The sequence below is a fragment of the Oryzias latipes genome, chromosome 1 (genome assembly GCF_002234675.1).
Source record: "Oryzias latipes chromosome 1, ASM223467v1".
NCBI classification, from domain to species: Eukaryota; Metazoa; Chordata; class Actinopteri; order Beloniformes; family Adrianichthyidae; genus Oryzias; species Oryzias latipes.
The window spans coordinates 12,481,311-12,504,635 of record NC_019859.2 but is presented as its reverse complement, the minus strand read 5'-3'; the positions used below and the strand labels follow the sequence as shown (position 1 = coordinate 12,504,635).

Here is a 23,325-nt window from a genome sequence, read left to right as displayed (position 1 = left end):
ATTGGTCTGCATTATGATTGTACCAACATGACACTTTTTTCCCCTTAAGTTTCAGATCTGAGGAGGCAGCTGCTGTTCCTAGGAATTGCCTTTTCATGTGAAACCAAAGATTGTGCTCCAGTTGAAAAATGCCTTAACTTCTTCTGTTCCATATAGCATTAACTCATTATCTGATAATCCCTGAGCTCCAGAGGTAATGCGCCTGCAGGCTGACGACAACATCTATTAAGAAAATTAAGTGTGAATAATTGTGTGAATCTAACTAACATCCCAAAAAAGAAAATAAAAAATCCCATACAAGCCATTTAGAAATGGCTTGTAAATGTGAACCCCTATTTGGTCACTCTTTAGATTGGGGGGCTGCAAAACACTCAATAAACTGTTAACAAGAACAATATTATTACATGTATTATTATCTTATAAAGTATTTGTATAAAATTGCAAATGCTAACAAATACTTTATAAATGATTAACAAATACTAGTAAATGTCTTTATAATTAGCTTAATACCACATTACTCATGCTAATTAATGTCTTATTATTAAGGAATATTTTAATATATTTATAAACAGCTTATTTAAACTTGTTTGTCAGTTGTAAGACATTTACGAATGCTAATTAATGTACTTATAAGCGGCTTCATGAAACATTAGTAGTCCTTGTTAATGTCTAATAAATGGTTTATTAAGGACTCTTATTATTAAGCGTTACCCAGATTTTTTAATTACTATTTTACCACTCCCAACATTTGTTTTTTTAAATGCAAATCTTTTTTTACTCTGGTTTGGTCTACTTAAGGAAATGAACTAACGCGTGGCAGATAATCAGTCCAAGTAGTTATGACCGGTCAATATGTCTTAAAGCACCAGGAACTCAAAGCAGGTCTACAGTTAATTTTTTTACTTTTTTTCCCCATATTTGCTTTTAGTTGTAATAATATGAAAGAGGTCTTCCGAAGTTACTAGGTAAATATCAGGAGCTTAACAACTATAGAGACATTTCATACATATGTTTTAATCATTTTTTGTTCTTAAATTGAGGTAATTTATTTTATATTTCTACGTTATTTTTCATAAAGACTTTGAAAAACAGAGTAAAAATTAATGTTTTACTGGCTCAGTTTTTTTCTGTTGCTTGCGAGAGGTAACACAACAGCACAAGGGCAGGATGACAACAAAACAAAAACAAAACAAAAAAAAGTTGTCAGATAAAAAAAAACAATCTAGTGTGCACAAAATTGCAGCTACCTTCTTAATGAATAAATATATAATGATATATATATGATGAATTATATATTGATGTTACAATTTTAAAATTAGAACAGATTTGATTTTAGTTGGCTTTAAGAAAGATCCTTAAATACTTCTTAAAACATTAAAAATGATTTTTTTTCATGCAGCTTGTTGCAGTCTGAGCTACACTATGATGACATGATGAAGGTATACATGTTAATATATCGTGCAGTAATCCTTACTTAATTGAAAACTTGGCTCGCTTGGATAACTAAATGAGCAAAATGCAGAGCAGGGATGACATGTTGCGGACTCAGGCTAATTTTAGCAAGAAAGGTCAGAACCAGAAAGGGCACCAAACAATCGTTCGTCCCCACTCATTGTTTTTATACTAAACTAAATGACACTAATTCAAATTCAATAGCATCTGCAGAAAGCAGGCAGTCAATAGAGCAGACGTGACCGCACCCAAACAAAGGGAGTGATGACACTGAGGCACCAGAGGTCTGGGAGGGGCTGCTATGAGATGGGGCACACAACCTTGATTCTGTAATGCAATATCCCCAGATTCTAGAACACCACACCCTGATGCAAGTGGACCAGCGCCATGTCCACACAATGCCATCTACATAGCACATGGATGAAAACATCTGATTTATGACTTTGCTGATTTATAAGTGCTAGGTCAATTGCTTATTTATGACCCTCCTCTGTTAGACAGACCTACTGCAGCCCCATTAGGAGGGCAGGGTTACTACACTGACTCCTTCTCATGCTTTCAAGCTTCCTTACATCATTACTTTTAAAATCTGCATTTTATCAAAGCAACGACTTCTTCCTGGTTCCAAAATGGACCAACAAGTGAAGTCACACTAATTATTGTTATTCCCATCATTTATCTTTTCAGGTCTACCGGTAGTCCTGTCCATTGGGGATTCAGAATGTTGGCTTGCAGTCACGGTTAATTAAATGAAGGAGCAGACTGCAGGTCAATGGTAAAGAAGTAAAAAATGAGACATGTCTCACACGATGCAAAGTCAAAGCATGTAATGTAGCAATACGTAGATTTGAATTTAGCTATATACATGAAATTCCTAGGTAAATGTAGCAACATAGTCTAAAAAGGCCCAGTACAAAATGTTCTCTATTCTGGCCTGTTCTGATTCAGGGTCAAATGACAAAGGGCGCTGATGCATAAACTGATTTCACTCCAAGTCGAATGTGCCATTAATAACGAAGAGTGTGACCCAAAACCTGCTGCATTGCCCAGTCAGAGGAGGAATGCTGAGTGATGCTGGTACACTCACAGACAGAGGCAAAAGTACATACAGATACTAAATATATCGAACGCAGTCTAGGGCGTAGATGAGGAGCAACAAACACGGCTGCCCTTAGCAAGAGCCAATGGCTTCAAGGGTGTTGTGGTTCACAAGAAAAAAAAGCAAAAACAAAACAGTCACATGCAAAGTAAATGGTACACCCGCTCATAAACCAAATCTATGTTCAGCTGTGTCACCATATTGTGTTGCTATGCATTGGTTTGACCCCGTCTGCATTGCGTGCCATGATCTACACCATTCCCAACAAGTCAGCAAAATGTTTAAATGTGTTTTTCAGAGAGCACCATCACTTACTCAAATTAAACAGGATGCCAGAGGAAGCAGGGAGCCAGCAGAAGGGGGGGACCATTAGGAGAGAGCTCAAGAGAGGAGATTTACATGAAGGTGTTCAAGCTACGCTTCTGAGAACTCCATTGATTTATCAACCACACCCACCTCTCTTACTGACTTTCTTTTTCTGACTGGAAGCAGTGTTATGAGTTCATAATCAATAATTAACCACTAAATGCATCCCACTGCCCCCAAGCAAAGCTCCCTTGCCCTCAAGGAGGTAGGGGGCACAACACATGCCACATAATTTTCAATATCCAATACAAAATTCCTAATACGCTGCAGACTTTTTCTCCACCCAGTCAATGAACAACCTTCTCTGTGAACAGCAAAAAAAAAAGTCTAATTTTGACAAACTATGACTCATCAAAAGAGGCTATTTCTGCCTATCCATGTGAGAAAAATTTGGCATCGCAAAAGTGTGTCAGATTAAACTAGGACAACCCAGCTGTGCAGAGCCAGATGACGGGACAATCTAGAATACAGAATATCAAAACAGCGTTCGTTCTTATCTAAACATAGATATGCTGATGCATCACATGGATTAAGACAAGAAACACATTGCCTACCGATGAAGGTCCTACACAATTAAGGTAAAAAAAAAACTAGAAGTGAAATAGGAAAAGAAAAAGGTGTACCAAATACATCTGGAAAGAAAAGCCTTCTGTTCTCACATTTAGTTGAAATCAATTATTTCTTCAGTTTTAATGAAAAAAATTGTTCAAAACTAAGAATTGATCCAATGTATTAAACTTGAACAGAATGTGATAAAAGAATAGAAAAGAATAGACTAGGATAGAATAGAAAATACATTTGTTCCATGGATAAATAGTTTTACTTCTGTAACCATTGACACTTCATATAAAATATGATACAATGATTGAATCATTATACATGGACACTGATGAATTTAGGATTCAAAAAGCCTCTTAGGTATCGATTAGATAAAATGCTGAGTCAGTGTGTAGGTTAGGGGTCGGCAACCGGCAACTCTTTCCTCCCTGTGCTGCGGCCGTCCTGCCTTTAACACCGTCGGGTAGTGCAAGCTGTGAACGCCGACCAGAGTCTGCTATAAAATGGAAAGTTTTTCTGGAAAGACAGTCAGTGGCGATCTCATAGGGGACACATGAACGCCCCAAAAACAGCCCCCCCGCCCCGCCTAAACCACCCATTTTTGCGTAAAATTAATAACGTGCACTAGGGCGCCCCTACTATCCTGCCAACTTGCTGCTACGATGACCGTGTTTCGCTGTCTGTGTAGAACACGCTGGAGGTGGGGTTGCACGAGGGGGAAAACAACGAACAGGTAGAGAGGAGGGGGCGGGGCTTGGACTCATCGCTTATGATTCCAGACCCGCAACAAACTAACAGCTGCTTCCTAATAAAAAATAGTTATCATCAAAAAAATTAAAATAATTTATTGGGTTAACTAGATTTAAAGAAAAAAAATAGAAAGGAGTCACGTGAAACATCACGCTCATAAAGAAAAAAATAATTAAATAAATGATTACGGTAAATAAATATCCTGACAACATTTTGAATCAATACAAGTATCGCCAAATGAACTATCGCGATATATCGGAAAAAAACTTTTTTCTAACACACCTAATATTGCAGTTCCTTTTGCTTTCATCTCAGTGGGAAACTGATCCAAATGGCTCTTTGAGAGGTACAGGTTGCCGACCCCTGGTGTAGGTCATACCTCCCGAAATTTACAATGGCTTGAAAACTGCATCATCATCAATCCTTTAAAATACTCAAGCACAAGGACAGCAGTGAAAATGGGTAAAACAGCAGCCAAGGTCCTTAGAAAATGCTCCAAGTCCTCTAGAAACCCTGGAAAAATTCTTCTGTTCTGGGCAACTTTATAAGATTACAAGAACATGGAGATGCAAACTTAAAGGACATAAGTTACACACTGGACACAAAAACAGTGGACCACAATGAAAGATGGGCCATGTAAAAGACTCACTCCAGCTATCTTTTGATCTATCTACAGTGGTCTTTTAATCAGATTGTCATTTTCAGCGAAAAATATAAATTTAAAAAACTTTTGTTCTTTTTAAGACATAGTTTCTGCAGAGTGGCAGAAGTTCATCAGAAATTCGCCAGTGAGTTGTTGGCATCAAGTCATTTTCCATCATCCCATTAGCTTACAACTCCAAGCCGACATTAGCAGGGCAACAAAAATGGCGAGCAATATTGGAGCTATCCAGTTGTGCAGTTTTGAGCCAGATTCCAGCTTGGACAATTTTACAAGTTTCATTGGAATGGAATAAAGAAATACTTAGAAATGCTGTTTTAATTTTAATTTTCTTAAGTTATGTCCTCCATCATGAGAAAAATGCTACAAGAGCATGTTAAAAACACTAAAAACCTTATTTTCATTGGAGTTTTTAACAAAGACCAGACATGGTGGGCATATCTTAAAAGAAATTCCGAAACATACGAAAGACACTAGTCAAAAAACAATAGATGTAGTTGGTGGTTTATGTGGTACTTGTATAGCACTTTTTACCTTTATTAAGGCTCAAATGACTTGACAAGTCCCATTCACCAATGCACACACACATACACACAATGATGGCAACAAAGCCACCATGAATGGTGCAAGCCGCAACACCATGTGGGGGTCCAGGGTCTTGACCAAGGACACTTTGATACATGAGAAGGCAGGACGGGAAGCGAATCTGCAGCTTTCTGATTAGGGGTCGACCGCTTTACAGCTAGTGGTTGACTCTTCATGTTTTACATTTAGGTTTTACAACCACACATGAGCTCTAACTGCGAAAACTGTCATGCGTGGGTATGATTCTTATATAGCTGCACCTTCAGAGACCCAGTAAGATCCGAATGTCTCTATTAAACAATGACCCCAGGAAATCAGCTGCATTTATTCGTGGGTGTGTGCTGATGTTGTTTTTCTAAGTAATGCAATGAAAAGCATGGCTCCATTAGTATTCCCTTCCTGTAGAGTACCATCATCTGACTTGTAGTGGAAAGAGGCAGACAAATAGACAGGCAGATTCATAAAGATACTTAGAGAGAAAAGGAAAGAGTGAGAGATGAAATGTCAAAGGCTGCAGGGTAATCTGACCTCCTGGGACACTTGGACCTTAGCATAGGGGCCAATGGGGAAGAGAGCAGCACTGGCCAGGAGTAGAAAAAGAGCAAGGGAGGTATTTTGCAGGGTACTGGGCAGTGGGTATTTACAGCCAATATCACAGAGAAAACTAGGGTAAAGGGCTAAACGCTTGTGTTCAAGTAGGAGGTAGAATTAATCTGAAAAATGAGAGGATTCAAATTGAGCATGGAGTAAAAAGCTGGTGCATTTATCATAGAATGGTAATCTTCTCCTGTTTAAACATTACTTTTCCATAGATGGATACTTGATGCAATCAATATTGGAGCCTAAACTATGCTTCCTGTCTATATTCATGAATCTTGCAAGTTTGCTTTAACAGGAGCATGGTGAACAATGTACAAATATGATTTATATACAGTCAAAGACCCACTTCAACAAAAATCATGTTTTTGGTATTTTTGACATGTTTGTGAACTTGTATTTCTGTGTTTTTCTTCATTCAAATTGTTGTAAATCAGGAGCAGATACTGTTTAAAAAAGCTTGTAGCTGTGACATAAGTGTTACTGTCAGCGGGCCACAAACTCCCTACTGCCCTCCATTCTGATGCAGACAAATAGATCCATGTACGTCTTCGTTTTCCTAGTCTGAGCTGGTCTCTAGATCAAAACTGTACGGCTGGATAGCTCTGATATTGCTCAGCCATGTTTGTTGCAACAGTAATATTAGTTTGCTGTTTGAGAGGCTGTAAGCTAGTGGTAGAGAGTTTAAACAAAAAGAGAGAGGATATAAGGTTGGCCATACTGGTACATCGTGCCACCAGTCCTGCCCACAACTTAGAGGCGAATTTTTCCCATCGCTATGTCCCGGTATAAACTATGTCCCAGAAAACTACACAGGTTTTTGAGTTTGGCAAAAAAATGTATGCATAATCATAATTAAAAGGCAACTTGGAACACTTTTGAAATAGTTTAAAAGATGATTGGAGTGGGACTTACGGGTCTGCAAGAAAAGCTCCAGGAAACAGGGATGGGACATGTGTTATTGCTCAGATAGACTGCATAGAGTAATCATTCAGAAGCAAACCAAAAGAGCTTGAATTAGCCCAGGGACCCAAGACCGATTCAGGGGGCAGAGACACAATAACTTGGCTGAGCTGAGACTATTTTCCCAACAAAGCTGGAGATGGGCAGACTTTTTATTTTTAGATCTTCAAATAAGAGTTTCACCTCTTGTTTTTCTTTGTCAGTCTATAATTGAAGAGAAGCAAACCCTCTGTCTACAGTGAACTTTTAACAATATTTTTTATTTAAGTTCAAGGCCATCATGTAAACTTCTACTATGAAACACCTTTAAGACAAACACGACCACCAAATTACATCAAGTGCAGTTTCATGTTGACTCAAAACTTAAATGTGGAAAAATAAAAAATAAAAAAAATAAAAAAATGACCTCATCAATCAGTCTTTTATTTTCAAGTCAGTTTTAAATAGGTTTGATGTCAAAGAGGAAGTTTTTGGTTTTTCAGAATAAAGTCTAGTTTTTTGACTGCTACAGTTCGGCTGCATTATATAAACTAACATACTGAATAAAATCGGTTCCTGTTAATGTAGAAAAAAATTGCTAAATCGACTGATTTAGCAACTTTCTAGCTTCTCTACATAGAACACAAACTATATTTTAAAAGCTAATTTTTCCACAACTTTTGGAAGAAATTCTTTTATTGAGAAGAAATGCATATTTGCAATCGAACTTTACTTTATTGTACCAAACCATTTGCAGCACACTAAAAGGTAAATAATAGCAGCACGGAAGCATAGAGGATTTGTTAGGCAAGAATGTTTTGACAGGCACTTGGGTTTTGCCATTACAGAAACAATATGTAGTTAATCAGGCCAGGTCAAAAGTATGACACAAAGGAAAAGCTGAATTTGCTACTTGCCATCCAGATTTGTAAGCAAGCGTATGATTCTAAGCAATCTATAACAACTGTGCAAGTCAGAAAATGTGGTCCTTGTCAGTTATTTTCTTTTTAAAAGATACACGAAATATCTCTTTCTATAGATACATATTACTATGCTCAATTGTAGATTGTTTTTAGATAAGTTTATTGTTTTTCCCTTGTTGTTTTCCTTATATATATATATATATATATATATATATATATATATATATATATATATATAAAAAACTTGCCCCTTTCACCCTTTCGTGGGTGGTTTCTCACTCAAGCTCGGGTCCTCTACCAGAGGCCTGGGAGCTTGAGGGTTCTGCGCAGTATCTTAGCTGTTCCTAGCACTGCGCTTTTCTGGATTGAGATGTCTGAGATCTTTCCAGGTATTTGTTGTAGCCACTCCTCCAGCTTGGGGGTTACTGCCCCGAGTGCTCCAATTACCACAGGCACCACTGTCACCTTCATTTTCCAGGCTTTCTCCAGTTCTTCTCTGAGTCCCTGGTATTTCTCCAGTTTCTCATGTTCCTTCTTCCTGATGTTCCCGTCGCTTGGCACTGCCACATCCACCACAACGGCTTTCCTCTGTTCTTTATCCACCACTACAATGTCTGGTTGGTTCGCCATTACCATCCTATCAGTCTGGATCTGGAAGTCCCACAGGATCTTTGCCCTCTCATTCTCTACCACCTTCGGGGGTGTTTCCCATTTTGACCTTGGGGTTTCCAGTCCATATTCTGCACACATGTTCCTGTATATTATTCCAGCCACTTGATTGTGGCGCTCCATGTATGCTTTACCTGCCAGCATCTTACACCCTGCAGTTATGTGCTGGATTGTTTCAGGCGCCTCTTTGCACAGCCTACACCTTGGGTCTTGTCTGGTGTGGTAGATCTGAGCCTCTATCACTCTGGTGCTCAGGGCTTGTTCCTGAGCCGCCAGGATGAGTGCCTCAGTGCTGTTCTGTAGGCCAGCCCTCTCTAGCCATTGGTAGGACTTCTTGATATCAGCCACTTCAGTTATGGTCCGGTGGTACATCCCATGCAGGGGTTTGTCCTCCCATGAGGATCTGTCCTCCAGCACTGTATCCTCTGCTCTCCATTGCCTGAGACATTCACTGAGCACACTGTCAGTTGGGGCCTTGAGCTTGATGTACTCATGCATCTTGGATGTTTCATCCTGGATAGTGGCTTCTACGCTCACTAGTCCTCGGCCTCCTTCCTTAGCATACAGTCTCAGGGTGCTGGATTTGGGATGGAACCCTCCATGCATGGTGAGGAGCTTTCGTGTCTCAACATCCGTGGTCTGTACCTCTTCCTTTGGCCATCTTATTATTCCTGCAGGGTATCTGATAACTGGCAGTGCGTAGCTGTTTATTGCCCGGGTCTTATTTTTGCCATTGAGCTGGCTTCTCAGGACTTGCCTTACCCGTTGGAGGTATTTAGCTGTTGCAGCTTTCCTTGTTGCCTGCTCCAGGTTGCCATTTGCCTGTGGAATTCCAAGGTACTTGTAACTGTCCTCGATGTCTGCTATTGTTCCTTCTGGGAGTGAGACCCCCCCTGTGTGGACCACCTTGCCTCTCTTTGTCACCATCCGGCTGCATTTCTCGAGCCCGAATGACATCCCAATGTCAGTACTGTAGATCCTGGTGGTGTGGATCAGGGAGTCAATGTCACGTTGGCTCTTAGCATATAGCTTGATGTCATCCATGTAGAGGAGGTGACTGATGTTGGCCCCATTTCTGAGTCGGTATCCATAGCCAGTCTTGTTGATTTTTTGGCTGAGGGGGTTCAGACCTATGCAGAACAGCAGTGGGGACAGAGCATCACCTTGGTATATCCCACATTTGATGGACACTTGTGCAAGTGGCTTCCCATTGGCTTCAAGGGTGGTTTTCCACAGCTTCATTGAGTTTCCTATGAAGGCTCTTAGAGTCCTGTTTATGTTGTACAGCTCCAAGCATTCAGTGATCCACGTGTGTGGCATTGAGTCATAGGCTTTCTTGTAATCAATCCAGGCTGTGCACAGGTTGGTGTGTCGTGACTTGCAGTCTTGAGCGACTGTTCTGTCAACCAGGAGTTGGTGTTTGGCTCCTCTGGAGTCTCTACCAATGCCTTTCTGTGTGTTACTCATGAATTGATCCATGTGCCTATTTATCTTGGTTGCAATGATGCCTGACATGAGCTTCCATGTTGTGGAGAGACAGGTTATTGGCCGGTAGTTGGATGGGACTGCACCCTTTGAGGGATCCTTCTGGATCAGGATCGTTCGCCCTTCTGTTAGCCATTCGGGATGAGTCCCATCTCTTAGCAGCTGGTTCATTTGTGCTGCCAGGCGCTCGTGGAGTGCTGTGAGCTTCTTTAGCCAGTAGGCATGTATCATGTCAGGGCCCGGTGCTGTCCAGTTCTTCATACCTGAGACTCTTTCTTGGATGTCTGCCACTGTGATGGTTACTGGATTCTGTTCAGGGAGGTTGCTATGTTCTTCTCTCAGAGAGCCCAGCCACTGGGCATTGCTGTTATGTGCTGTCTCTTTCTCCCATATACTTTTCCAGTACTGTTCAGTTTCTAGCCTTGGTGGGTCTGCTCGGCTGTTTTGACCCTGCCACTGAGCGTACACTTTCGCAGGTTGAGTTGCGAACAGCCTGTTTATCCGTATCCGGATAAACGGATATATATATATATATATATATATATATATATATATATATATATATATATATATATATATATATATATATATATATATACACACACACACACACACACACACACACACACACACACACACATATTTTGTTTTTATTTCTTTACTTCTTTGGTGCAACGCCTAATAGGATCCCAGTATCTTATCTCAAAAAGGACCCCACCCAGCTAGCCTAAAGAGAGCGTCTTTGTGGCTGTATGAGCAGCATCAGAGTCCATTACTGAAATCACATTAGTCCCAGAGAGTGCTTTGAGACAGGAAACAAGCCTCTGCCGTCTCTGGACTTGCATTCACCTCTTAACACCCCCCCCCAAACACACACACACACCATCTCCCCATGAAAAACAGCAGACCATCATTTATCCAACATATCTGGGTTTTTTTTGTTTGTTTGTTTTAATTGCATGAATAAAAATGTAGATTTTGAACCAGGTCTATAGTCAAAAACTTAGTGAGCTAAGTTTAAGATCACACTGTAAATCTATAATATAATTCTTCGAATATGTATATTCACACACACTTTATACTTTATAGGAATCCATTTTTGCCTCAAAAATGTAAAAAACTGGGCCATTCCATTGATTATAGAATTAATGATGTAATCCCTCCTATCGTATTTCATTCAGCTCTGCAGTAAACATAGACAAACATTAATTCCTTGATTAAAGCATAATTTTATGATTTAAATTGCAATGAACTAGATTGTTTTATTTTTTTCTCCTTGTTTTTTTTCTGTTTTACATTACCAAGCTACTTTTCCAGTGGGATTTGACACTTAGCTGTTCATGAAAGCCCCACATGAATGGCTGGAGTGCAGATGTGGTGTTTACACTCACTGACGGCCAAAAACAGGCGCAGCTGCTTCCCTGCAGGTCATTTGAAGTTTTCTGTCAAAACACACGCAAATTTTCCAACGCACATATTTCCCGTCCTTTCCCGACCTTCTGAGGCGTAAAATCGGCAACGCCCCTGACCGTCTCGTTGCGGGGCATCCGTAGCTGTGGAGTCGTTTCACGGCTGACTGGGCCGATGGAGGCGATATTAAAATGAAAAAGTCACACACCTGCCGTATGCGGTTCTGGTGTGGCGGTGGTGGAAGTCCACCCTCCAGGGACGAGCTGCTCGACGAGGCCATCTTCAAGTCACGGCTGGAGCCACCGCCCCTGGAGCGAGTTTCTTCGTAGCTACTTGACATTCTGTCTCGGGCTGACTGCTGCCGCTGAAAGCGCCGCAGTCAGTGGGGGGCCCTCAGCCCGCGCGGGGTAGATTTCAGTGGACCTCAGAATCCACTGGGTTCGGCGGGACCCGGGAACATTCTGCGTCCGTAAACCACACGCCAAGATGAAATAGCGATGCTTCCAGACTGGGAGAGTGTGAATGAGCACTTCCTCTTTTCAGGGATGCTCTCGGTGTGCAGCTGTAGTCTGGACGTGTGTATATAAGTGTATTGACACGTGAACGCGCTTTCTTCAGATGCGCTCTCCCGAAACTCCGCAGGACAAGTGGTGCCTTCAGTGTTATCGCGTAATCGCGAGTCTTACAAATTGCCAATCTACATAATAAAACCCGAGAATCTCTTACATCCGGGAAAACAAATAGTTATTAACTTTAAATGTAGCGTTAAACATACTGTGTTCAATTTGTTAAAAATAAAATTTAAAAATCAGAATCATTATGTTTTTCCCAGTTGTTCATGAATGCACCCACAAGCATTGATGTACTTTTTTTTGCCTGCGTCCTTTGAATGTTGCACATCACCTATAGAATTCAATTTGTGAAGTTGCTCAATGATTTCTCATGTATAAAAACATTTCCAATACTATATATTAGAAGTTATTACATGTTATTTAATCAATTACAACAGTATGCCGCTTAGGACTAAATAATATAATACACAAAATACATTATTTTGCATTTGGCTTGGATTACCATCCACAATCCCTAAAACAAATAAATATCTGAAATGTGCTGGTCTTTATGACATACTGTAGAAAGTTAGAATTATTAAGACCAAATTTTGCTATTCAAAATAATACAATCTGACCAGACAATTTATTTCTCCTATTTGGGACACAATTTGAACAAAATAAAATTGACAAACAACTCCCTGGATATTTTGTGCTGAAATCTGCAACTGCTTTTTCTTTAACACATTTAAATAAAACTGAGGTTCACACCAGCCTGGGACAAGAGAAAAAAACGTAATGCCTTTTTCCTCCATCAAAAACTCAACTTGTTTTAACGAGTATTTAAACAAACAAAAAAAAAACTAATAACTGGACATTTTGCCTCTAAAAAATAATTTACTGATGGGTCAAGAAGATGACAGGTTTTTTGTTGATCCAAAAAAGATCCTTACACCCGGAAAAGCTCTCATCTGAGGTTAGACTTACCCCTCCTTTCAGGATAGATATAAAACAAAAATATTGCCGGACAGATTTGTCAAACGAGAACTCGAAAAAGAAGGAAGTGAAATCAAGAATGACAACCAAGTCAGATTGTAAAAAATATAGAAAATCTTTATTACACATCTAACTTACACAATAAAAGATATTACTGAAATGCTTCCATCAGCAACAGGGGGACAAGACAAGATGCCAAAAACAACACCAGAGAATAAAAAACGCAGGACCATGTGGACAAAAAACTTTTAAAATCAGCAAAAGTTCAGGAGATTTCTTTTTTTTTTTATTGCATGGAGAGTTGATCCAGGTTGTCTGAGGTTCGGCTGGAGAGGTGGGCCTCCAAAATTTCTCCAAACAAGCTTCTTTTCAGCAAGTTATATGCCATGGGCAGAAGTTGCTTTATAACCTTGTGGAAGAACTAAAAAAAAAAAAAAGAAAAATTTTATTTTATACTTCATGCTTTGAGTTGCTGTTTTTCTACTTAAATATGCAACCGAAAGTATTAAAGTTCCAGTAAATGTAGCTTGTTAATAAAGGGTATCTTATATTAAAAAAAACATAAATACATTAAATTAACTGCAATTTTTAATTATTATTACCTTCTAATATCCAGACTGAATCAAAAGACAACATATTTAAAGACTTACATGGGATCCATAACAGAAGAGGTCTATTCCTAACTCATAACCCATTCCATAGTCGCACTCATCGTTAGCAAACTGAACAAAGGTGATCATCTCCTGGATAGGTCCAAAAGCTTTAATGCGATCTTCATCATTTCGAGCCTCTGCGATGGCTTTACAGATCTTCTTCAAACCAGCTAAGGAACATAAAAAATGAAAAGAGGAAATGCTTGTTATCTTCATCTACTCATTAAGAAGTTAGCCCCCAAACTAAATAAACAGATCAGAAATACTTAATACTTTTTAGAAAATATTTGAGCTCACCGTCTGTTTCAGGTAGTTCTCTGTAGCCTACATCATTCTTGTCTACAGGCACAACGATGCCGGCACCATGGAACGTCTTTGTGACCACCTAAGGTTTGGGATCAGAAGTCCAGATTGTATTAAACTGGTAAGACAATAATAACAATGGATTTGATTTATCTGCACTTTTCCAGATGCACAAAGCGCTTACAATGTGTCCAACATCATTCATTCACTCCTCATTCATACTTGGTGATGGTAACTACTGATGGAGCGGGGATCAAACCGCCGACCCCTCAATCAATGGACGACCTGCTGAGCCACTGCTGCCCAACGAGGTTATGCCGTAAAAGTGAATGCCATTATTAGGCATCTAAATAGTCTTGGAATGCAACAACTGATACATTATTGTTCTGGGATGTTTGCATTACCCTCTTGTCCCTCTGTTTCATTGCTTTGGTTTTCTGCTCTAAAGACAAGTTGAGGGACTCGGCTTTGTCCTTTAGTTTGGTCTCCAAGCTTTCCCACGCTCCAGTCTCTCCTTTCTTACTGCCTCTCTCCTTCCTCTTCCTCTGCAGGTACAGACTAGTAAACAAAACAATATAGAGATCAACAGAATGGAAGAAAGATGACTTAATTAAACCCCATTACCGGGGAAAAAAAGTGTAAATGTATACAAGCAAACACTTACTAGACCGCAGCAAACAAGTTATCTCCCATCTGCAATATAGTGCAGTCCTTCTTAGCTTCATTTTCCCCAACAAATGAAGGAAAGGAGTCTGGGGTATCTCTGTTAGAATAAAAAAATAAATGTAGAAGCATTCCAAAGTGCCTCTTTATTTCATACAGCTGTTATTAACCCTTGTGCTATCTTAGATGACCCCACCCTTACTTTGACCATGACAAAGGTGGATAAAGGTGGAAAGATTTCATGTAATCCATGGACACCAGTGAAGATCACAAATCATTGAAGAAAAAAGGTTCAGAGCACTGTCGAGTGGGTCTAGATGACCCAACTCCCAACGTTACAGTGCCTAGGATAGCACAGGGGTTAAAGAGCTTTGGGATGGTAGTAAAAGGAACTCCGTACCTGTAGTAGCCCATGTGATGCTGGCTGTCCTCACTCCCCTGAAGTACAGTCTGAAACTCTGGTGGGTCATAGAAATGCCTCCAGTGAAGGTGGAAGTTCAGCTGCGGGTTCTTGGAGGTTCTGTGGGCTCCAGCCAGAATTTCAAAAGGGCCGACCAGCTGCAGGTCCAATGCCTCTTTCAGTGCGCCTATACAGGTTTAAAGTGATAAAATCAGCTGAAAAATTATAGCATTTTATTCAAAATTAATCTTAACCCAAATTGTTAATCCTATAAAATGTTAAATTGAATTGATATTAAACTATAAAATACTATACAAGCTCATCAAATCTATTTATTGTTTTTCTTTTGAAACAGTTTTTTGCATTTATTTTTCACGCATTTACAAAAAAACAAAAACATCAAACATCTTTTGTGTTCATTGTTAATAAAAGAAATAATAAAATGTATCAATGAAAGTTTCACTTTTGTTCAGTTCAAATAATCAGTTTAGCTAAATTTGTTTTACAATATAAATAAAATAAAAAAAAGAGTCCATTTTTTTAAAAATCAAACAGATAACTTTAATTTTAAAATTTGAATCAATTGTGTGGCTTGGCAGTGACACCCTTTCTGAAGAAATGAACACACATTTTTCAGTTTCACAAAACAGAAGTCACAGAAGTAAAAACCAATGAAATTGCAGCAGAAAGGTATATGCTGTGACCAAAAGAAGTAAATAAATCAATAAAGCATACCACAAGGATTTTCAGGACTAAGCTCCTTGCAGAATTCCCAAAAATGAAAAAGATCTTCTGGCATTTGAAAGCTGTACAGTCGAAACAACTCCTCACGCTGTTCTGGAGTCACATCGGACAGCGGTACGTCTTTGGATCCATCAGTTCTCATCTTCTTCACGTCTCCATTACAGGCGCTCACATCCTAGAGACAAAAACAGATACTTTGTTGTTGTTGCTTCAATTAAATATTAGATTTTGTACATATGTGAACAGCAGAAATAAATAAAGCTGTTCAAAATATATATGATTGCCAAATTTCCCTCTTTTGGTGGATGAATGAATGGTAATTATCTCGACTCAATGTTTTGTGTTTATTTATGCGTTCAAAGCAAAGTTTAAAATAAAAAAGTATCTTTTTTTGATCCAAAAGTGACGTAAATAATAGCATATATATTTATTTATGTACAGTGTACTTTGTTGTCGTTCGGGCTGAAAACTTTAAGGAGGAAACTTACAGAGTTGCTAGCTAAAATAAATCTCAGCAGAACTGTTTGCTTCCAAAAATCCATCTGGCAGCAATTGATTAAAAAAAGACTTGAACTCATTTTCGTAAAGCAAAAACATTGCAGGTTCATGGGTTTTTAGCAAATGCAATAAACACAAGCCCAGCAGATCTGGGACTACTTAAATCCATATAAAAGCCCATTGTGAAGTGTGGGGGTCATTAAACAAGTAGCTCTGCTTTGCAGCAGCAGCAGCTGCTGCCATATTGTCGTCCAACCACCGCTGGACACCAAACACAGCAGCCTTTTGCGTCTTCATCAAATTCAGTATGCTCCAATTGCAGAACTTATTCCACAGAAACACGTTTTGAAATAAACATCGACGCTTAGATGTCTAGTCTGTGAAGACTGGAGATATTACCTGTGCCGATTTGGGTTTTCTTTTTGCGCGCCCTGTCATTTTCCTCCTCTTGTCTCCTTGTCGTCTTCTTCTACACTTTTAACAGAATAAATGGTGGGTTGTATTAGAGGGCACTATCGCCACCTAGAGGTTAAAAAAATAACTGCAGCTTCCATTCCTGCTCCATTTCCATTCCGTATCAAAACCGTTTTTGCTTGAATACAACGTTATACACAGAAAAGACGTGCGCGGAAAGGTCTGGCATATTTATCTTATTGTAATTAATATACTTTTATTAATTATATACATTTTTGACCCCACTCATTACAGTGGTAAAACCAAACCATTGAAATATGTTTCTCTGTTAAATGTGTGAAAACATTTTTATGTCGGACAATAGCTTTGTATACTTTTTCAATTATATTAGGTATAAAACAATAATTTCCTGACTTGTTTACTCAATTCTTAATCTTTACAAATTATTCTTAATTACTAACAAATTTTATTAAAAGTGGACACAGGCCGGGCAGTGTGCACACTGGAGTATTTTAAATTGAAACCTTCTGGGATTAGATATAAGGCCTTTTACAAAATATGTATAATTAATCAGACACAGTTTTGGATTTAAGGCAAACATCCAAACAACAAAGTCTTTATTGCATTACATCACAAGAAAAAACAGACAAAAAAACCTCGTGTCAGAATCAGAACTCTGTTTTCCCTCTAGTCACCAGCCGGAACCGTCCCCCAGAGTTCTGAATGCACTAGATCTCCCAGCATTTTGATTTCTAAAAGTATTTTTATAGAAACCAGAACAGGTAGGTACTGACGGACATCCCTGATTGGATGATGATATTTTTCCATCATTTTAACACCAATTTATTTGACCTAAGCCATACTGGAAATTATCGTCCAAACCACAATGTCCCATAATAATCCATGTTTTCCCCCTTTACATATTACCGTAAATTAGAAATGGAGCAAACAGTAAACATTTCAATTCATTTTTTTTTATTTAACCTCTGAAACAGAAGGGTCACCCAGAAGCAGTTTGTGTGAATGACGTACGTGCTGAAGGTAAATAATTAAAGGAAAGAATGAAAGGATAAAATCAAAAAAATGATTTGGTTTTCTATAGTAGTTAATAAATTGATAATAAAATGAAAGTTAATTTTTTTCCTTTATGATTTTAAGTTTAAATTTACAACATTTGATTCATAGTACCTATACCATTTATGATTTCTAATTGGGATTCATTGTGTTTTCTGAAATGTTTGTCATTTTTTAACATTTCATTTTTCCTCTGGAAATTAATTTGTTTTACAAAACGTTTTTTTTTTTGCTTTTTTAGCATTTCCTTTTGTTTTCTGTAAATGACATTTTTTTTCTGAAATGTTTTTTCATTATTGTTTTTTATGTTTTGTCTTCTGAAATTTTGTCTTATTCTTTAAAATGTAATGTTGTTTTTTTTTTAGATTTTTTTGCTTTTTTTAGTTGTCTCTGATCTTTAAAACGTTTTTGTCGAGTGATTTGTTGATGTGATTTGCACTTCAGGGTCACCGTAGAATATATTTCCTACATTTCCTATATTTATTACAGTAATAGAAAAAAATTTGTTGTTTTACAACTGACTTGAAAACAGACCTTAGAAATAAAAGTTATAAACCACAAACAAATGCAATTATAACCACCATATACGTCTTTAAATATTTCCATATGTATTTTGATGGTTATAATTGCTTTGGTTGACAGACTATACAAGATCAGAAGTAAGACATAAACAGATTGTTACTTGTCAAATAAAACAACAAAATACAACAGATTAATTTCACACATTGCTTTCAAGTTAAATACTTTTTAAAAATAATAATTTATATTTGACAACAGTTGCTAAAAATCTTGACAGTTTTGGATATGGTTAAGTATAAACACCAGTTGAAACCAAACCTCAGTGTAGCTGTGATAAAAAAAGGCCTTTAAATGGACTGCAGAGTTGAAAAATTAAACCACGGTAATTTGGCAGATATACACAGCTTTACACATAATATAACACAGAAATAGATAAACAAATAATAAAAGGGAACTGCTGTCATGACTATAGAACGACTGAGACCCAGATGCTGAAACCCGGAATGAGACACAGGACAGAGATGTCTTGGCGAGAAGGTAGATTTAATATGATGGCCAGACAGGTAGGTAACTGTTACTGGAGGTCCGAGAATGTAACTGCGGCTCGTGGCGTCACTGGTGGAACTGCTCGTTCGGGTCTGGAGTCGGCAGCGTGGGTCCGTTTCGTGAGGCAGCTGGTTCGGCAGAGGCTCGTGGTGAGGATGGAGGGAACAGACCAGTAGAGGAGTCCGGATTACGGCTGCTGTGGGTGACCACTCGTGGCTGAGGTTTCCTGGAGACAGGTAAGACAGCATATGTTAACTACTTGGCTTAAGGCAAGGCAACAAAGCATGAACTTGACGTGAGGCCAAATATGCACCATCAGGGGCAACGGACTGGCGGTGAATGAAGATCCTGGAGCTCCTTAAGAAGGCAGGTGTGTCGATGAGGTGAGTGGAAGCAGCTGGGGATAATCAGGAACCAAGCGGAGAGGAGAGGGGGGAGGAGTCTGACAGAGGCACCATGACAGTACCCCCCCCTCAACGACCGCCTCCAGGCGGTCAAGGGCGGCGATCCGGGTGGGCCCGGTAGAAATCCTCAATGAGCGAGGGGTCCAAAATGAGAGAGCGGGAAATCCAGGAGCGCTCCTCCGGCCCGTAACCCACCCAGTCGACCAGGAACTGGAATCCGCGACCCCGACGGCGGACATCCAGGATCCGATTGACGTCGTAAGCCGGAGCACCGTCGATGAGCCGGGCGGGTGGCGGGGAAGCGGACGGCGGGCACAGAGGACTGTCCAGAACTGGCTTGATCTGGGAAATATGAAATGACGGGTGAACCTTCAGAGCCTTGGGAAGACGGAGTCGGACGCAGGTGGGGTTGATGAGTTTCTCTATGACGTAAGGTCCGATGAATCGTGGAGCCAGTTTCTTGGAGGTGGCTTGGATGGGGATATTACGTGTGGAGAGCCAGACCCTTTGGCCAGGTTGGTACTCGGGTCCCACCACCCTGTGACGGTTGGCGATGCGGCAGTTGCTCTCCTTGGTGCGGAGGAGAGCAGCCTTAGCCTGTGCCCAGATGCGTTGGCACCGCTGGATGTGATGTTGTACGGAAGGCACCGCCAAGTCCAGTTCCTGTGACGGAAACAGAGGTGGTGAGTACCCGAGAGCGGCCTCAAAGGGAGAGAGCCCAGTAGCAGTGGAGGGATGAGCATTGTGGGCATACTCAATCCACACGAGATATTGGGACCAGTCCTGCTGGTTCTGTGCCGCCAAGCAGCGGAGAGCTGCCTCCAGTTCCTGGTTCGCTCTCTCCGCTTGGCCGTTGGACTGAGGATGGTAGCCAGATGTGAGGCTGACCGTGGCCCCCAAGGCCGTACAGAAGGCCTTCCAGACCTGAGAAATGAACTGGGGGCCACGGTCAGAGACAATGTCCAGAGGGATGCCATGGTGACGGAAAACCTGCTTGGTCATGATATCAGCAGTTTCGGTGGCAGTGGGTAGTTGAGGGAGCGGAATGAAGTGGGCCATCTTGGAAAATCGATCTATGACTGTGAGTATGACGGTGTTACCTGCTGATGGGGGTAACCCGGTGACAAAGTCCATTGCCAAGTGGGACCAGGGCCGGCTGGGCGTAGGAAGTGGGTGGAGCAACCCCGCCGGAGCCGAGGAGGACGTCTTGGATCGGGCGCAGGTGGTGCACGCCGAGATATACTCCCTAATGTCCTTCTCCATAGACGGCCAATAAAACCTCTTACGAAGTAAATGGAGGGTACGGTGGACCCCCCCATGGCACGCCAGACGAGACGCGTGACCCCAAGTGATGACTTCGGAGCGGAGATGAGCGGGTACAAACAGTGTGCCCCTGGGAGCGGGTGGATGGTCAGAGTCCCCTTCCAGGGCTTGAAGAACCTTGGCCTCGATATCCCAGGTGACACTTCCTATGATGCAGGATGAAGGGAGGATAGATGATAGAGTGTTCTCAGACGGACTGTATTTCCTGGAGAGGGCATCGGGTTTGATGTTGCGGGAGCCTGGTCTGTAGGTTATGGTGAAGTGAAACCGGTCAAAGAAAAGACACCAACGAGCTTGCCTGGAGTTGAGTCTTTTCGCGGAGCGTAGGTATGCCAGGTTTTTATGGTCCGTCCAGACGATGAAAGGCTGCTCGGCTCCCTCCAACCAGTGACGCCACTCCTCCAGGGCAAGTTTGATGGCTAAGAGTTCCCGGTTGCCAACGTCGTAATTCTGCTCAGAAGGGGACAGCTTGCGAGAGAAAAACGCACAAGGTTTGAGTTTTCCAGAACTCCCCTCCTTCTGTGAGAGGACAGCGCCCACCCCTGAGTCAGAGGCATCGACCTCAACGATAAATTGCCGTGAGGGGTCAGGTTGGATGAGGATCGGGGCAGAGACAAACAGTTTCTTTAACCTGTCGAAGGCCTGTTGGGCTTCGTTGGACCAGACAAAGGGATGCTTTATGGAAGTGAGGCGTGTAAGGGGAGAAGCAATACTGCTGTAATTGCGTATGAAGCGTCTGTAAAAGTTAGCAAAGCCCAGGAATTGCTGTAGCTTCTTACGGCTGGTTGGAGGTTCCCAGTTGGTAACAGCTTCTATTTTGGATGGATCAGGGCGTATGCAGCCAGCCTCGATAATGTAACCGAGAAACTGTACAGTGGGGGAATGAAATTCGCACTTTTCATGCTTAACGAAAAGCTGATTTTCCAATAGTCTCTCCAACACCAGGCGAACGTGATGCTCGTGTTGAGCCAGATCGTGGGAGTAGACAAGAATATCGTCCAAATAGACAAAGACGAATCGATTAATGAAGTCCCGAAGGACATCGTTAACTAGCCTTTGGAAAACTGCCGGGGCGTTGGTGAGGCCGAAAGGCATTACTAAATATTCGTAATGCCCTAACGGGGTGTTAAAGGCAGTTTTCCACTCGTCCCCTTCCTTAATTCGGACCAAATGGTAGGCATTGCGGAGATCTAACTTAGTGAATATGCGAGCCTTCTGGACGGAATCAAAAACAGAGGTGATTAATGGCAGTGAGTATTTGTCTTTTACGGTGATTTGATTTAGTTCGCGATAATCAATGCATGGTCGGAGGGACTTGTCTTTTTTCTGCACAAAGAAAAAGCCTGCTCCCACGGGGGAGGAGGAGGGTCGAATGTGCCCCAGGGCGAGGGCTTCCTGTACGTAGTTCTCCATGGCTGTCTTTTCTGGTCCAGATAGATTAAACAAATGACCCTTGGGCAATGGAGCGCCTGGCAACAGGTTTATGGCGCAATCATAAGGTCTATGAGGTGGGAGAGCACTAGCTTTGGTTTTGCAAAATACTGCTTTTAAATCATGATAACAACGAGGAATGTTGGACAAATCGACTTGGCTATGACACTCAGCGTTAGGAGAAGTGACGGAAGGGAGAGCAGAGAGAAGACAATTAGCAAGGCAATATGGGCTCCACTGGATTATAGTCCCTTGAGCCCAATTAAACTGAGGATTATGCAGTTTTAGCCAGGAAAACCCGAGTACTATGGGAGTATGGATGGACTTGGTGATGAGGAAACGGATAGACTCACGATGGTTGCCTGAAGTAATGAGCAGGATGGGTTTGGTGCGGTGGGTGATGCGGGATAAGAGTTGACCGCCTAAACCGGAAGCCTCGATGGGGGTCTCCAGGGGTTCTGTGGGAATCGACAGATCATTAACAAGTTGCTGGTCAATTAAACTCTGCTCGGCCCCGGAGTCGACCAGGGCCCGTAACTCATGCACATGGAGATCTTGACTTAACTTGACAGGGATTAGTAAAAAATTATTACCGGCCAGGTAGATGTTTGTTACCCCTCGCAGCCTGTCTCCTAGCGAGGGGTTCGGGTGTTTAAACGAAGCGGGCAGGAGATGACAATGTGGCCCTTTGCTCCGCAATAGAAACAGGCCCCCTCCATGCGCCGTCTGCGGCGTTCCTCTTCAGACAGTCGAGAGTGTCCAACCTGCATAGGCTCGTCTGGAGGTCTAGAGGGGCTGAAGGAGTCGAGAGGGGTGGCGTGAACAGCGTGTGACAAGTTGGAGGATGTAGTGGTTGCGGCACGCTGGAAAACGGGCCCTCGTTCCTTTTGACGCTCCCGCAGGCGAACATCAGAGCGGAGTGCCGCAGAAACCAGTTCCTCAAATGACCGGGCTTCGGGTTGAGAACACAGATGATCCTTAATTTGTTCATTTAAAGACTGGTAAAAGATCCCCTTCAAAGCTGCGTCGGGCCAGCCTGCCTCGACCGCCAGAATACGGAAATCTATAACGTGTTCACTCACCGAGCGGTTACGCTGCCTGAGCGCGAGTAACCGACGGGTTGCTTCGTCCTGTTTACGTGGTTGGTCGAAAATTAACTGGAACTCTCTGAGGAAACGTTCATAAGTGAGGTGGCTTATGGGATTGGAGGAGAGGAAAGCCTGGGCCCACTGGAGGGCTTTATTGCGTAGAGAGTTGACGATCAGTGATATTTTACTGTGATCCGACTGATAATGACGGGGGGCTTGTT

At 41.3% G+C, this 23,325-nt stretch overlaps 2 protein-coding genes and 1 long non-coding RNA gene across 3 annotated transcripts in view; all 3 read right to left on the bottom strand.

The window, feature by feature from the left end:
* The window catches only part of LOC101168180 (ankyrin-2), a 71,590-nt gene extending 59,479 nt beyond the window's left edge, over window positions 1–12,111 (bottom strand). Inside the window, exon 1 of the mRNA XM_020702745.2 lies at window positions 11,706–12,111. Within this exon, the coding sequence (XP_020558404.2) occupies window positions 11,706–11,837 (132 nt within the window). The 5' untranslated portion in view covers window positions 11,838–12,111. The remainder of the gene's footprint in view (window positions 1–11,705) is intronic.
* A 1,024-nt stretch (window positions 12,112–13,135) lies between these two features.
* LOC101162660 (histone PARylation factor 1) lies at window positions 13,136–16,809 on the bottom strand. The gene is made up of 8 exons (XM_023956299.1): window positions 16,705–16,809; window positions 15,799–15,982; window positions 15,064–15,250; window positions 14,665–14,763; window positions 14,405–14,558; window positions 13,995–14,082; window positions 13,695–13,867; window positions 13,136–13,465 (listed from the first exon to the last, which is right to left on the bottom strand). Exons 1-8 carry the CDS (start codon window positions 16,741–16,743, stop codon window positions 13,331–13,333), a joined length of 1,059 nt encoding a protein of 352 aa, XP_023812067.1. The 5' UTR covers window positions 16,744–16,809; the 3' UTR covers window positions 13,136–13,330.
* Window positions 16,810–18,836: 2,027 nt separating this feature from the next.
* On the bottom strand, window positions 18,837–19,222 carry LOC105354048. Its single transcript, XR_908750.2, has 2 exons — window positions 19,172–19,222; window positions 18,837–19,084 (listed from the first exon to the last, which is right to left on the bottom strand). It is a non-coding gene; the product is annotated as an uncharacterized LOC105354048 (long non-coding RNA).
* Window positions 19,223–23,325: the final 4,103 nt, after the last annotated feature.